Source organism: Puma concolor, chromosome B2, assembly GCF_028749965.1.
Source record: "Puma concolor isolate L17-30 chromosome B2, mPumCon1.1.hap2, whole genome shotgun sequence".
NCBI classification, from domain to species: Eukaryota; Metazoa; Chordata; class Mammalia; order Carnivora; family Felidae; genus Puma; species Puma concolor.
This window is the reverse complement of record NC_141671.1, coordinates 4,522,071-4,539,413: the sequence shown is the minus strand read 5'-3', so window position 1 is coordinate 4,539,413 and position 17,343 is coordinate 4,522,071. Positions and strand designations below refer to the sequence as shown.

The following is a 17,343-nucleotide window of genomic DNA, read 5'->3' as shown; positions in this document are numbered from 1 at the left end:
AGACCCCTACGACACCTCACCCCACCTCCGCTTGCAATCTCTTCTTTTCCTCCTCATAAACTCTCTCTTAATCAGGACTCAGCAGACCTTTTCTGTAAAAAAAAGAAATCAAATAGTTAATATTTTCGGCCTTGCAGCCTGGAAGGTCTCCCTGCATCTACTCAACTCTGCTGTGGGGGAGCAGGACGACCGTGAATGCGGTGGCTCTTCCAATAAAACTTTATTTATAAAAACAGGCCCAGAATTACCGGTAGATTGCCAAAACTCAGCTCTTCTCTTAAAGTTTTCTGACCGTTGGAAAAAAGGGGGGAGGGCAGTTCTATCGCCTACAGCCATTTACTCAAAACAGTCTCTTCCGGCCTCTTATGTATGGTTTTTATACTTCCTTTCTGGACTCCTTTCCTGCTATGTCCCTTTGTAACCTTTCCACATGTGTCCCCATCTGTGTACTGAAATGACCCTCTCAGGGGTCTCGGTCACCGAGTGCCCGAGCTTTTTCTCCCTCTTCATCCGTTGATGAGAGGAGGCAGGATAGTGTAGACCACCCAGATTTAAGGACAGCGTCTGCTTTCCCTGTGGGTGTGAACTGATGTTAGGTACTTAACCCTGTTTAAGCCTTGCTTTCTTCATCTGTGAAATGGGGAGACCATTCTGAAGGTGGTGAGAGAATTCACTGAGATAAAGCTTGCGAAGTACTTGGCTCCCCAGCAGTGAACCGTTCACGTATTTTGCTGCCGTTATTCTTATTGTCACAATGATCGTCGTCGCTGTTGGCTGCCTCACCTTTCCTAAGACTCGCCGCCCGGCTCATGGACAGTGTGCTGTTTTGCGTATCTTTCTGCCTCTCTTGGTTCTTCTCTGTCTCCTTTCTACAAGACTCTTTACCCTTTCATCTTCCAAATGCAGTCCTTTTTCTACGTTTTGTACTTAGTGCTCATTTCCTTTAGCTCTTTCATCCGCTCTTACCGTTTTAATGCTCTCATCTGTGGAGGACTCCTGGGTCTCTCCCTGTTTCTTTCCAGAAAGTCGTATCTTTTCATCCACTTGAGTGGCATCTCTGAGATACAGGGTCACTGAGATGAGACTTGTCCCTTGGAACTCTTGATTTTATCATTTACCTTAGCGGCATCACCATTCACTGAGGATACCACCCTTGGGGTCATCTTGGCTGTCTCCTTTGACGAACCGACCCAGTGGTCGCTGTGCCCACGTGTCTGCCCAGCTGTTCTTTCCTTTCCAATTCCATTGGCAGCTCTTGGGTATTTTATCGGCTCACGCCTGCCTCTTCTTTTGCAAGAACTGTGAGAACTGGTGCGTCCGCCCTCTGCGGTCTACAGCCCACGTCCTGTGCCTCAGGCAGGGAAGCTGAGTCCCGAAGAGTGTTACGGGTGAGGATTTTTACACGTTCACGGTTGTGGGAGGAGGAGGGGACAGATGCCCCCTGCCTTGTACGCTGTGTTCGGTCTCCTTAGCCTGTGCCTGAGTCTCGCACTATCTTGCCTATCAACTTGCTAGTCTCATCTCCCCCAGTAAAGTGCCTCTGTTCCTAAGCAGGAAACAGGTATCTGGATGTGCCGTTGCTTGTTTTGTCTTTTGCTTAAAATTCCTTTCTGCTTTCTCGATCTGTGCACATCTTTCAGGACCCAGTTGAAAAGCCACCTTCAACCTCAACTAGATGCGATCCCTCCCTTGGCTCAAATCTTGCACAACTTCGTATCCTTCCTCCGTTCACTGAATACGTATTTACGGTCTGTCACGTGGCAGGCACTACTGTAGGAAGTGAAACTTCTGGGCGTGAACAGAATGTGGGTGCCCTTGTACGTAGCCCTTTATGTCTTGTGTTCCTGTTACTTGTGAATATTTTTCCACTTCCAGACTTTTTTTTTTTTTAATTTTAAAAAAAAATTTTTTTTCAACGTTTTTATTTATTTTGGGGACAGAGAGAGACAGAGCATGAACGGGGGAGGGGCAGAGAGAGAGGGAGACACAGAATCGGAAACAGGCTCCAGGCTCCGAGCCATCAGCCCAGAGCCTGACGCGGGGCTCAAACTCACGGACCGCGAGATCGTGACCTGGCTGAAGCCGGACGCTTAACCGACTGCGCCACCCAGGCGCCCCATCCACTTCCAGACTTTTAAGCTGCTTGCTGGCAAAAGACGCATCTCATTCAGGACTGAATCTCTTTGTGTTTTAGGTGTTCAGTGTATTTCTCTTAAATTGAATAAAGAAATTAACACGGAGGGGGATAGAATTTTCTGCAAATACAGTATTTGCTGGAACTGAGAACACTTGTAACAAGTGGAAAGCAGTCAAAGATAGCATTTATTACTAATAGTTCTAAGTCCTGAACTTGGGTTCTACAGCCCAATATATCTGAAAAAGCCTGAATAGTTACCAGAAATATGAGTTCATGGTATGATTCAGCTGCCAGACGAGCCAAGGTGACTTGTGCTACATTAAAGAATACTTTCTATAGTAAGGAAGGAGGCCCCTCCTCCTGTGTCATAGTTTATTCTGCTGAGCGTGTGTATTTCATGAGTGTGTAAATGGAAGCGAAAATTCAGACAAGGGGCCGGGCATGGGCAGAGGGTTGGGGACCGTAAAACTGTCACCGTAGTAGAATGGCAGGAGGAACCAGGAACGTGAAGCCTGAAGACAACCAGATTAGGGAAGAAAAGATAGCTGTGTTGAAACATATGCACGACAGTCCCGTGGAAGAGAGTGTGTGATGATCGTTCAGGGTGTTCTCCAGGGCAAGGCACGGGGCCTGTAGGAAGGACACGGGAAGGCGGATTGGGACTCAAAATAAAGGAGACCGTGTCCACGAATGACGGAATCCATTTCCTGAGAAGGAAGTGAGCTTCTCAAATGGCGGTGGTCCACAGCTTTCCCCGGCTGCTTGAGAAGAGAGGAGCACTGGGGTGGTTAAGATGAGAGCCTCGGTGCCGCCATCCATGAGGCCTTTGATGGGCCAACCCAAGGGATGATCGTTTTTCAGCTTCTAGTCTCTATTCTTTTTCACATTTGTGTACCTTAGACACTTGAATTTGAACTGGTAGTCAAAATCCTTGATTCTAAATTTGCTCTCCGTGTAATCATTCTGTGTCATCTTCTGTAGGTTAACTTTTCTGGGCCTTGAGCTCTTTGGTTGTAAAGCATCTGGACGCGATCTTTGGGCTGTTTGTTCCAAACCTTAGCGCAGATGTGTTCAGAGGACTCTTTGAGACTTGGGAGGTTTTGTGTCTTATTTGAATGGAACTAAGTTTTCATGTTTCCTTTGGACGTAATGTTTAAAGTTCCGTCTAAAGACCGTGGTGTGTTGGGTTCACTGGAAGCTTGTCTCCTTGGCGACTGCCTGGTGGCATACCTTCCAGAAGTTTCTCTGGTCTCCTGATCAGTAAGGACGCCCACCTTTGTAGTGCCTCATCCACATGCCTCTTGAATTAGTCTTGGGTGGCCTCAGACATATATCACTTCCGTTTTTAGTATGTGGTTTGTCTTGTGAAATCAAGTATTCCTTCTCGGGAAGGTATGAATTATAGATGACCTTCTTTGCCTCGGGAAGCACAGATCAATACAACAGTTGGAAGAGTTAGAATTTACATCAATTAAGAAGATTTTGAAAAATATATAGTTAGTTCTCTGCAGGGCATCGTGAAAATGCAGAAAGTGAAGATATCGCTGCCTGCAGCTTAGATTTTCGTTAGAAGCATTATTCATAGAACCGCTTTTTCCTGTGGGGAGTTCCAGATACCTCCCTTCTGTAACCTCGGTACGTTGTATAGTAATGGGAGCTCTTCTTAATGTACATTAATGTTGACATTAGTGACCCTTTGTCAAGGGAGTAGCTGCTTTGAGTGGTGTTATTTTACTGGTTGTCTTCATAATACACCAGAAAGGAAGATGGGGTAGATGTCACGAAGCTGACTTTCTAGAAGAGGAAGGCGGGCGAGATGTAATCAGACCTTAAGTCTTCTGAGCAGCGCAGTGAAGTTTTTATTATGGCAGAACTTATGGGGGAAGGAGAGCCGACGTTGGCTTCCTATAGTTGTTACAGGAGATCATTGAAAATAGAGCAAGCAGGAATTTAAATAAAAATAATGCTAGATTGTCACCTCTGCCAAATGAATTACCAGATGGGATGAGACTCTGGATCTGTTAGGTCTCTGGGAGAATTAATTCTTTTGTAAGGACACGAAATAGCCTGCAGTTCTGATCAAAATGCTGAAGGAACTTTGCAGACCACGCTGTTTATCTCTTTCTTTAGAATTCTTAGCTCTCTTCATGCTTCCTCTATAAATACAAATACGAACGGACATAACCTTACCCTTCTGTAGTATTTTTTGTCCGCACTAGTGATCTATCACCTCCCTTTGGGTTTCACGTTGAAGTCCATGGAGTAACTGAAAATAGCTCAGATGCAGTTAACCTGGGAGAGAGGCTTCAATGGAATAGAAACTAAACATTATTAACTTCATCGTCGCCTATGTTAATATAATAAACCCTCAACTTGGCTTTTTCGGGGGAGGGGTGGCTTTTAATTTATATGGAAAAGTACCTGATAGAATTGAATTAGCTTTAAAAATGTTCATTTCCAGCGATGTTGTGATTCTGTGACACGGAGACCAGCTGGCCCTGGGCACCGTTTTGCAGTCATTTCAACCGTCTCCAAATTGCACACTCTGTTTCTCTGTTTCCTAAGTACCTAGCACTATGTCTGACACAGAGGGTACTCAATAAAAGTTAATGAAGGAGAGTTACTGCCTAGCTAAATGTCACCGAGTACCCATGACATTCTGAATCATCCAGAAGGATGCACTTTTGTTCTACATGTTGCATTTCCTAAGGCAGGAAAGGGAACTCCAGTCCCTGAGATGTTGTACCGGCGTTAATGTTGCCAAAGGCTCCTTATGTGAACAGATAAATGAGTAAGTGGCTGGAGGCTGCCTCCTCGAATGTTCCGCTCATTCGTTCTGTGTTTCCTTCCGTCGTAACACCGGCTGTGCTGACTTGGGTGCCGGCTGCCATTTTGACCGCATGGAGCAGATGATTGACAGAATATGTGTGAAAGTACAGGACCATCTCAACTCGTTACGAAACTGTGCGGGAGACGCCGTCCAGGAAGATTTAAAATCAGCAGAAAGGCTCATGCGTGATGCCAAGAATTCTAAAACGGTGAGTAGCACGTCAGGCTACGTGAGAAGCTTGTGTACTAAAAAGGTTTGTTTTAATTTCGATTTTAGAAACCAGTTCCACCTTTTGTTAATCTTTCTACCCGATTTCGAGGGTATTAACAAGGGGCAGAGTGAACGGAGTTCAGCTTTGCTTCCTCTCTGTGATCCACCCGAATCACCGGCCATCGACACACAGAATAAAAAGTTGAGTAGGATAAAACGTGCAATCAAGCCCTGAATAAATGGGAGGTAGGGTTGTCGTTTAAATGAGGAACAACTCCTTCTTCAGTCATTCTGCTTCCAAGCTGATCGCGTGAAACTCCCCTCTGGCACCATAAAGAAAGCTTCTTTCAAAGTAGAATTTGGTTCCCCAAGTGTGACTTGACTAATGGGGTCAGAAAACCTGGGGCCCTGTCCTGGCTCTGCTCTTGGAGTCACACGATCACGGAGTGTTAGGAGTAGGAAGTCCTTGGGCATTCGTACCCCAGATGAGGACATCAAGGGGCACAGAGCTAACGTACTGTTATGGTCTCAAAGCTGGACCCCTGTTTCTAAATCTGTATTAAAGAGCCTTTGGTCAAGAATACATGATCTCTAATAATATTTCTTCATCCTTTTTTACTAACTCTGCAATGACTTTGGTGCTTATTTAATTACAGAGAGGTGATTTGTACTTTTATTACAGTTGTTACCAAACTTATACCATGTTGGTGGTGCCTCTTGGGCGGGGGCCAGTGGCTCGTTATCCGGTCCAATTCAAGAGACCCTGGAATCGATGGCTGGAGAAGTCACGAGAGTCGTAGATGAACAACTAAAGGTTTGTGGTTTCTGTTATTTCGGAAAATGAAATCGTCGTGGCCTCGCTATGTATTTCATGCCATAGCTACTGACATTTTCTAGATCTGTGTGTCCGCATGTGTGCGCGTGCACCTGCCCACACGTGCGTGTGGTAGAGACTGATTGCCGTGCTTTTCTAGCTTCGTTTCTAAGTTTTGGAATAACTTCTTACATCATGAGATCAAGTGAAACCTAGAGAATGCCATTTTATTTTTGGTGGTAAGCCTCCAAATGTACCATCACCACTGATAAGGGAACGATGGGTTTCTACGCACGAGGCAGAGAGAGAAGACTGCTTTGGGGAAAAAATTAACTTGTGTGACTACATTTGACTTAGAGAAGGAGGATGGGAGCTCTGTTTACAGTGCCTACGTGCTGCTGCTTTGGAGACTCCCGCTAGGCGAGGAGGTAACAGCCCTTATAAGAAGCTGGTTAGAAGACAAAGATAGGGATTTAGATGAAGTCACGAGGCACCCAAAGTGGCAGAGACTTGTCCCCAGGCTCCCCAGCTGAAAAAAGCCTCTGAAATGTAAGGGAGTAGAGTAACCAAACACTAGATTTTTCTTTTTTCTTTTTACAGTTTTTTTTTAGTGTTTTTTTTTTTTAATTTTTGAGAGAGAGAGAAAGAGAGAGAGAGAGAGAGAGAGCACGAGCAGGGGAGGGGCAGAGAGAGAGGGAGACACAGAATCCGAAGCAGGCTCCAGGCTCCGAGCCGTCAGCACAGAGCCCGACGCGGGGCTCAAACTCACAAACTGTGAGATCATGGCCTGAGCCGAAGTCGGACTCCTAACCGACTGAGTCACCCAGGTGCCCCAAGACTAGATTTTTCTTAAGGTAGCTTCAAAAAACAGCTACACAGAGAAATGTTACCTTCAAACAGTTTTCATCATTTCTAATCTGCCTGCTCAAGGATGCCTTAAAAAATCGTGTCTGCGTTTCTATAATTATTTGGTTTCTTCTGAGAACAAAATTGCTATGGTTCATAGGGATTTGATGTGGGACTCAGTAATAATTTCACAACAGGCTAATTACTATGCTTGTAAATTAACTTAATGAGGAAGAAAATGTGGATTGTTTAGGAGTTTAAGCCTCTGTTGTCTCCCTGTGCGAATGACGTAGAGAGACTCGTTTGTGTATTGTCTTTATTTAATTTTTTTAACGTGGTTATTTTGAATCCATTCTGAATAGAGACAAAGGGGCAGAAAAAGGACCACTGGCTGGTTGGTAGAGCCCTGCCAGATCATTTGTTAGCTAATGTTTTGTCCTCCACGAAGGATAAGATATGTAAGGATGTTATCTTTGTTGTTTATTTATTTCTTACTTACGAAAGGAAACTCAGTCTGTGAAACGTTGAAACAGTACTAATAAGTGTAAAAGAAATGAAAGTGAAAACCACTTGAGATCCCAGAGTGGCGTCCTTCTTCATGTTTTAGTGAATTTTCCAAACACTCCGTGTCTATACGCACAATTTTACCTCTACATGATTACACCAGAATACTTTTTATATTCGGTACAAGGTCATGAATACAATTCAAGGAAAGTGAATGATCACCATCATTTTAATGGCGACACAGTATCTCATGACATGGATGTACCAGTGCATGCAGAAACCTCTGTCCCCCTGTCTGTCCTTCACTTTCACACCGAAAGCTTCACTCCTGACACTTCTGGTCGCCAGATGTGTGGGAATTTCTCCCCACCAAGCAATTCTCTGTGACACCAACTGAGTGCCCTACAACTTAACTCAGTTCTGACTCTGTCTACCCAGAGAAGGTTCAGACCCCACAGGTTAGGAGTTCAGTCTCACAAGACTGTTCCTCACCCCTAATTCAGATGCCAACAGGAAGTCTAGGTTGTCACCTGTATTTCTGACCGATTGGCTATAATTAAATCGGAGGTTCCCCCATCACCTCCCTCAGGTGGGATTAATTTGCTAGAGCGACTCACAGAAGTCAAGGAAACACGTCTACCAGTCTATTCAAGGATGTGATGAATGGTACAGATGAATACTCAGATGAAAGGCAGGCCCAGGGCAGGGTCCGTGGGGAGGCACAAACCTGCCACATCTTGTCACAGAGCCCCCCCCCGCCCCGTGCCTCCACGTGCTCACCAGTCTGGAAGTTCTCTGAACGTGTACTTTCTGGAAATTTTTTAAAGTTTTTAAAATTTATTTTGAGAGAGAGACTATGCGAGCCAGGGAGAGCAGAGAGAGAGGGAAAGAGAGAATCCCAAGCAGGCTCCGCACTGTCAGCACAGACACAAGGCTCGAGCTCAGAAGTTGTGAGATCATGACCAGAGCCAAGACCAAGAGTCAGATGCTTAACCGACTGAGCCATCCAGGCACCCTGTACTTTTTGCATTTTTTATGCTCCCTTCTCAAGAGAAGGTGTAGCAGGGCTGAAAACTCCTACCTCCTAATCGTGGTTCGGTCTTTTCCAATGACCAGCCCTCATCCGGAACCATTCAGAAGCCCACCCAGCGTCACCCCATTAGAACAAAAGACACTCCTAGTATCCAGGAAATTACAAGGGTTTTCGGAGCTCTGTGCCAGGAACTGGGGCCAGAGACCAGTATGTATTTTCTGTTATCTCGCAGCCAGCCTATTTATTGTCTAATTTCTGATTAGTCCAGTTAGGGTCAATGCCGATAGCTGACCCACTCCTAGGTCCAGTGGTCTTTTATACCTTGATGTGCAACTGCTTGCGTTTGCTGCACCCTCTTTCAGTATTTGTGTAGTAATCTTTTAATATTCGTCAATATAAAGGGTTAGAAAAAGTTCATTTTGTCCTTTGGATTTTTTTTAAATGTTTATTTATTTTGAGGGAGAACGGTCAGGGGAGGGGCAGAGAAAGAGAGGGAGTGAGAGAATCCCAAGCAGGCTCTGTGCCATCAGCAGAGAGCCCGATGTGGGGCTCGAACTCACAAACCGTGAGATCGTGACCTGAACCGAGATCAAGAGTTGACGCTTAGCCGACTGAGCCGCCCAGGCACCCCTGTCCCTTGGATTCTTTTTAGTAGGCAGTATAAGTCAAATAATGTTATTAGCCATTTGTATTTCTTTTATACATTGCACATTTGTATCTACTGTCTAATTTTTCCCTTTAATGTATGTGCGAGAACTCCTTACGTGCCAAAAATTGGCTGGCATCTAAATCTATGTCAGACACGGCAACAGGACCTTCCTTGTCGAACAGCTGCTGACTGTGTTTGTCTCAACTGGTGGAAACCACAAGCCGTCTGCCTTCCCTCTGTCCCATTTCCTTCTCTGTGCACTGAGCGGTTGCCATGGACTCACCTCTCATTCTTGGGAAGGAGTAGAAGGCAGAGGTCTGAAGTAGAAAGCTTTTGAATTTTTAAAAGCCTGAAAAAATGGCAGTATATTTAGGACCCAAACTATTTTTTTGTAAATAGACGTTTCCCGCATCTTCTGATGCTGGCCAGTCCCACCGGGGGCCTCCATCACGGCTTTCTTATTTGTGTGTCCAGAGAATGCCTTTCTCTGCTCTCGGGTCCCCGAGGTCCCAGCTCCTCAGTGGCCCGTGTTTTATATTCCCCACTTGCTTGTTTTCTTCACTCTTCAGTCCCCTTGCAAGTTCCTTTCCCTTTGGGAACGTCTGGCATGAATCAGAGCAAATCTTCCAATTGCGACCTCTTACTTAAAAGTTGCTCATGAGTTTCCTTTTAACTGTGTGCAGTAGACTACTTTCAATAGACTGCAGGCAGTTTACTTCCTCTCTGTTTCCTTCTAGTTTACTGACAAATGGACATCGTTTCCCTATTTATAAAAATCCCCATTTGTCTATTTATACAGCCTTTCAGCGTCTTGATTTTCTTAAAATTATGTCGGAAAAATGTGTCTTATTAGAATCCATATTAACTCTTTTACTAAACTACAGTGGTCCTTCTTTATTTCACTACTAATATCAACTTTGTTTTTAAAAGAAGTCCTTTCTCTGTCTCCCAAACTCTTTCAAATTCATGTGTTACACTGGCAAAAGCTAACATGGATGGGATGGTTTTGTAGAATTGAGTTTTTATTGCAGTGAATTTTCAAATAATGGGACAAGTAGGGCTGGGGTTGTGCCCCGGGCTTGCTCCTAGCTCCGTGCTCTAAGCAGGTCAGTGGTGTCCCTGTGTCTAAGCATTGTCCTACACCAGGGCCAACGGTAGACATTTTGAACATTGGGTAAGAATAAGTTCCACTAGCTCCCGAGCCACCTTTCAAAAAATATCCTTTCAGAAAAGCAAAAGAAATGTCCAGGTGAGCCGCCTTCTTAGCAGACTTCCTGGAAGAGAAGAAAGCCATTAAGTTTGGAGAAATCCCTTTGAAACGAGGTGCTATTTTCTCTGGACTAGGCTGTTTTAGGTATTTTAAAAGGACAACTCTCCTCCTGTTTTCCCTTTTTTTTGATCCTAACATTGATTCCCAGAGTAAGAGCAGTAATAGTGGATGAATAAACGGGATTTGAACGTTTTAACATAAAAGAAACCTTCATTTTTCCCTTCTGGTCTTAAATTTCAGAGTGCTTGTTTTGGCTTTGGAAATTCTTACTCACTCCCAGTGTAACCTCTGAAATACATCACTGGTAAATTTCAGATTTATGAAGGAAATGAGGCCTGAGGGGTGTCGATGGCATTTTCGCAGGTATTAACTCCGTTTGGCTACAGGAGTTCTCTGAGTTTTCTTATTTCCCTACACTTATTTTCTAAAGCAAAAGAAAGATTTCAGGGCCCTTTAGTGTGGACATTGTATTGGCTGGTAGTGAATTACAGCAAGTCTTTGGCCCACTGCAAGAATATGGGAGTGTAGCCGCCATGGTAAGGCTATTCACCCAATTTATTTTACAAATACTGTGCAGGATTTCAGAGTAGTGTTAGTTGTTTTTACAGTTAAGAAATAAGAGACCCTCATAACTGTCATTGCGGCAAAGTGAAATCTGATTATCACATTTCAAATACAGGGTCACTTACTGCAAATTGTCTGAAGGAACGTAACATGGTCTAACAAAATGGAGACTGTAAGGAGTGAGGAAGTTTATATCTAATTTATATCTCCAGAAGAGAAGAGAGAACAGTAAAAGGAACAACTGAAGAGGTGGTAGCTGAGAATTTCAGGGATTGTTGAAAGACCAGAGTCTTTCAGTTCAGGGAGTCCAGCGATAACCCATGTCAGATAAGAGCAAATCCGCGTCTACAATCACATAACGAAAAGTGAAAAACATTGAGAGCAAAGAAAAGATATTGCAAGGAGCCACAGGGAGGGCAAAGCCATCTTCGCTTTAAAAAGACCAATATTAGGACTGATAAGACAGCTCTCAAATCAGTAGTCAGTGGAAGCCAAAGATGATTAAAGAATATCTTCATGCTCCCGAGACAACATACAGAACACATAGTGTAAACCAAGAATTCTATATCCAACACACCTAATTTTTAAGAATAAGGATGAAATGAAAGCATTTGCATCGAAACAAAAACTAAAATAGCTTACTGTAACTAGACTACACTAAATAAACATCTAAAGAATATACTTTGGGGCAAAGGAGAAATTTCCAAAGAGAGAGGGTCTGACATGCAAGGAAGAATAATAAGGGAAAATACCAAATGTGGGTAAAGACAAACATTGACTATAAACAACAGTGTATAGTTTATCGTATAATACCTAGTCTGTGCTGTGAAATTAGGAGTACATATAAATAAAATATTGGAACCCAGTATTTAAGTCAATAGGGAATGAGGAAGAGCAATCTAACATCCTAGTTTTATTCAGGAAAATGTTTAGGACATCAGTGTTAGACCTACATTCTCCGGTGTATTACCTGTTACCCACATGTGGTCATTTAAACTTAATTTAACATTAACTTTTAAAAACATAGAATTCGGTTTCTCAGTTGCACTCACCATGTTTGAAATGCTCCATAGCCATGCGTGACCAGTGGCTCCCTTATTGGACGGCACTGATCATCTCAGGAAGGTCCATTGGTCAGTGCTGCTTCAGACAGGAAGTAAAATATCCATGTTACGATTTCTCATGTAACAACTGAAGCCGAGACACTAAACCAGGGGTTTCACTGCCTGCCTAGAAGGTCATTAGGAAGTGTTTGAGATTATTTGGGGTTCTCACAGCCACTGGCTTAGCCAGGTGACAATGAACCTAACCATTCTGCAGTACAAGGTTCAGCTCCACACCAGGGGAATGCTCCCACCCAAACCTAGTGATACAATAGAAGAGGCCTCACTGGAAATAAAATAGGTCATTGGATGATCCAGTTTACCAGAAACACATAATTTCAAATGTGTATGCGTCTAGTCCTAGGGCTTCGTGTATATAAGAACGAGTGGACACAATTACGAAAAGAAATCAACAAATTCATTGCGGTGGAAAACTCTGAATATGACTACCAGTAATTGATCAAGTAATTTTAAAAAGTAATAATAGAGAATATTGGATGACATGGACAAATGGAAAGATAACCCATGCTCATGGATTGGAAGAATCAATATTGTTAACATGTCCATACTACCCAAAGCAACTTACACATTTAATGCAGTCCCCACAAAAATGCCAACTATATTTTTCACAGAGCTAGACCAAATAATACTAAAATTTGTATGGAACCTCAAAAGACCCCAGATAGCCAAAGCAGCCTTCAGAAAGAAGAACAAAGCCAGGGGCATTACAATTCCAGATTTCAAGATATATTACAAATTTGTGGTGATCAAAACAGTATGGTACCGACACAAAAATAGACACACAGATCAGTGGAACTGGATAGAGAGCTCAGAAGTGAACCCAAGCTTGTATGGTCAATTAATCTACAACAGTGGAGGCAAGAATATACAATAGGGTAGCAGTCTCTTCCACAAATAGTGCTGAGAAAACTGGAGAGCTTCATGCAGAAGAATGAAACTGGACCATTTGATTACACCATAAAAAGTCAACTGAAAATGTGATTAAAGACCTAAATGTGAGACCTGAAACCATAAAACTCTTACAAGGAAGCATAGGCAGTAATTTCTTTGATCAGCCAAAGAAACATTTTTCTAAATAGGTTTCCTCAGGCAAGAAAAACAAAACCAAAATTAAATTCTGGGGTTTACACCAAAATAAAAAGCTTTTGCACAGCAAAGGAAACCACCAACAAAACAAAAAGGCAGTTTACTGAATAAGAAAAGATATTTTTAAATGATATAGCTGATAAGGGGTGAGTATTCAAAATATGTAAGGAACTTGTCTACAAGTCAATACCAATACCAACACCCCCCCCAAATAATCCAATTAAAATAGGCAAAGGACCTGAATAGACATTTTTTCAAAGAAGACAAATGGCCAACAGACACATGAAAAGATGTTCAACATCACTAATCATCAGGGAAATGCAGATCAAACCTATAAGGAGATATCCTGACACAGTGGCTAAAATCAAGAAGACCAGAAGTATGTGTTGGTGAGGATGTGGAGAATGCAAACTGGTACAGCCACTGTGGAAAACAGTATGAAGGCTCCTCAAAAATGAAAAATGGGATTACCATATGATCCAATAATTCCAATACTGAGTATTTACCCAAAGAAAACAGAAACACAAATTTGAAAAGATGTATCCACCTGTATGTTTATTGCAGCATTATGTACGATAGCCAAGATACGGAAGTAGCCCATTGTCCAACAGTAGATGAATGGACACACACACACACACACACACACACACACACACACACACACAGTGAAATATTACTCGACAACAAAAAAGGAATGAGATATTGCCATTTGCAGTCAGCGCAGAGCCCACTTTGGATCCTCTGTCCCTGTCTCTCTCCGCCCCTCCACATCTTGTGCGTGCTCTCTTTCTCTCTAAAATAAACATTAAAAAAATCTTTAAAAAATGAATAACCATTAAAAGAAAGTCTAAAACCGTAAAATATGTGTCGTGTTTCTGAGTAGAAGAGACGGGATCCCATGATGCCAGTTTTTCCAAAACTCATCTATTCTTGGACACAATTCAGTGGAAATTCCCAACAGATTTTTAACAGACCTTGACAAAGCTAATTCTGAGTATATGGAAAAGCAGTGCTCGAAATAGCTCATATGCTTACGAAGAGCAAGATGGTTGGTAGTCTTGCTTAACAATATATTAGGACGTATCATAATTAGGACAGTGAGCAGAGGTAGACAAACCAATGCAACAGAGAGAGGGAAGACTAGCCAAGAAAAGATGCACTGTTCAGTACCCACATTCGGTGAGTCCCTGGGCTTGTAACACTTTTTTTATGTTTTTAGAGATGTCCCAAGAGGCGTGCTAGGTCCTGACGGTAAAGGGTAGGAGTTCGCGGTTGCCGTCAGGTGCAAGTTGTACGTCTGGAGTCTGGTGCCTCTAATTCTCCATGAACTTCTAAAGTTACACGCAAAATTTTATACTATTCTGAGTTGAGTGTTCATCAGATTCTCAAAGGGGTTCTTTCACACCCAAGTGGCTAAAAGGTACTGCATTCTTGACCATTTTATGAGGCATTTAATTTCTGAGATCCCCACCAGATGCTAGGTGTTACTAAAGAATGTCATGAAACACAGCTTGGGGTGTAAAGGCCATAAAGACAGTAAGATCAAGAAGGTCACCTCAAAGAGGTAATGCTTGAACCAAGCTGAATGTGGAGGAGTATAGATTCTTATCGGAAGGGCTGGACTGCTATGCAGTCTGGACCGGAGTGTGTTTCTTTTCATGCCAACGAGGAAAATAATCTGTCTTACACGATCTTATTTGCATTGCTTGTAGCTTTCTCAGAGTAATGTGCAAAACCAGTAATTAGAGTTATAATAGGGGCAGAGTGCTGTCAAAATAGGAGTTGCTTTTGGAAACTTCTCACGTGGCTGCCTTCCCCTCCTCCACCTCTGTGCTTCACAAGATCCTGCCGTTCTGCTTCCCAGCCTGTAGCAGAACGAGAGATGTCACTAGTGGGATTGGGCTTGGATGTGAATATGTGAGTGGACAGAGCCTGTACCCATCCGTCCAGGATAATGCCACTTTGTCCTTGTTCACACCAGAATAGTAATGGCATCACGCTGGCTTCCAGAAACTGAGATCTTATCGTTAACAGTAGTATCTTTGGAAACAGATTCATAATATGATCTGTGATAGACTAACTTTATAAAAAACTTTTTTTAATATTTATTTTTGAGAGAGACAGAGACAGAGTGTGAGCAGGGGAGGGGCAGAGAGAGAGGGAGACACGGAATCCGAAGCAGGCTCTAGGCTCTGAGCTGTCAGCACAGAGCCCAATGTGGGGCTCGAACTCACGGACCACAAGATCGTGACCTGAGCTCAACCGACTGAGCCACACAGGCACCCTGACGAAACTTTCACTGCACGCTGGGCATTATACTACGTACTTTACGTGTGTAATGTCCTTTTATCTTCAATGATCTTGGAAGGCAAGGACTTTTTTATTTGCCATTTTATACACGAGCAAAGTAAAATTAGGAAAGCCGTAACAGCCCGGTATCACTCAGCTACAGTTCAGATTTAGATCTGACACAAATACTGGTGCCATTTTCACACACTACAAGCCGTCTTGTCCATGTCAGGCAAGTTATTTAACTTTCTCTAGCTCACATTCTTCAACTACAAAATGGTGATCGTGTGAACCCCTACCCCGCCCCCCATCGTCACAGATGTCGGGAGGATAAAATGTGGAGAAAGATTTGACAAACTCTAGAGTGCTCCTTAAGCATGTTTTGAGTGTTGTTTGTAAAGTGCCCCGTAAATGTTTGTGTCCGTCATCCATGTTGTTTCTTGTTGTTGTAACAATTACAGTTTGACTCAGCACTAAAACTTTTCCTTTAAAAGAATAAATCTGTGGAATTCTTTTTTTTTTCTTTTTTTTTTTTTTGCTACTGATGTTTTGATAGAGCTCTTGACTGGTTCGCCCTGATTTGGGGTTTCTGTGATTTACAAAATCACGCAAGAGGTCAAGTTCGATATAGTCAAAGGGCATCTGTTGCTTTATTTTCTAGCAGCAGGGGGAACTAGCTGGTGTGGTAAGGTGGCGAGTAAAGGCTCGACATGTGTCCTTTGACATCTTTTCACGAATGCCTGGCGTCAAGTGCACCTGGCACAGCCGGCCACTTCCGATGCCGGCCTGCCGAGTATTTTATTTAAAGTGATTACCTGAGATCAGTGCTCATCAATGGTCACAGGTCACCCCGGGGCGGCTCAGAATCCTTAATCGTGCCCCCCGCTCCCTCTTGGGCCCTGCCGTCCAAGGGCTCAGCGTCATGCTATAACCGCCTTTCAGCCTTATGGCAGGTGCGTCCTGTGCCCCGCCATCACCTCTCCCCTGCACTCGTGCCACACTGCAGGTGCTGCTCGAGTCCATGGTCGACGCTGCCGAGGATCTGTGTCCCAACGTGATGAAGAAAGCCCACATCCGACAAGACTTGATTCATGCCAGCACTGAAAAGATCTCCATCCCACGTACCTTTGTTAAAAATGTCCTGTTGGAGCAGTCTGGAATTGACATCCTTAACAAAATTAGGTAGGTTTACGATGTTAATAAACCGAGGCTCTGTGGTTTCCGTGAATGCCGTGGGAGCAGCCGCGAAGACCGTTACCGTTGGCTGTCTCCGTATATAACGCGTGAGGCATGTCTGATAGGTGCCGACTGTATATAAATAGAGCTGTGCATAAATGCATAGGTTTACACATTTCCACAAGAACGCGTGCGTTACTAAAGAGCATACAGCTAACTGCTCTTTTTAAGGGTTTTATTTCACGTAGAAACTCAGGTGGTTCCCAGTCTGAGTGATGCTCCACGAGTTCTCATTGTGTCTCAGTTGGGGAATCAGTGGACGCAAAACCAAATCCAGGTTCAGCAATATTTGAACTTCCCCATTTTTTTCCATTTTAACCATTTCTTATTGATAAGAGTATTTAGATGTAGCAAAAAAAAAATTTTAAAATTAAAAAAAAATTTTAAAAAACCCAGCTCTCCTCTGAAGAATTAGGAGTTGTGTCAACACATGGTGAATGATGCGTAACTGAATGACAGCCTTTGAGAAAAAGAATTAAAAGAAGCCAAAAATGTTACACAATCTAGATACTGAAGCTCGATCTTGGGACTTTGAGGGTCGAGGATTTTTGCAGTAATGGGACAGTCTCGGTCTAAGACGCAGCCGTGTGTGTGTTGGGGTTTCTAAAAATAAAAGATTCTAGTGCCGACTCAGCTGAATGATACAGTTTAAAGGAACTGAGAAATGAAAAGACATGTAGAGGATTTACAGGACCCCGCAGATTAGTGATTTTATCAACTCTAGCTAGCCCTTACGAGATATGCTTTCATA

At 43.2% G+C, this 17,343-nt stretch overlaps 1 protein-coding gene across 12 annotated transcripts in view; it reads left to right on the top strand.

Annotated features, from left to right (window-relative positions):
• Window positions 1-17,343, top strand: part of CARMIL1 (capping protein regulator and myosin 1 linker 1) — a 311,927-nt gene that overhangs the window by 221,750 nt on the left and 72,834 nt on the right. For all 12 annotated transcript variants that reach the window (XM_086706081.1, XM_086706084.1, XM_086706083.1 and 9 more), the window contains exons 25-27: window positions 5,047-5,175; window positions 5,860-5,991; window positions 16,363-16,538. In XM_086706081.1, coding sequence (XP_086562207.1) covers window positions 5,047-5,175; window positions 5,860-5,991; window positions 16,363-16,538 — 437 coding nt within the window. The remainder of the gene's footprint in view (window positions 1-5,046; window positions 5,176-5,859; window positions 5,992-16,362; window positions 16,539-17,343) is intronic.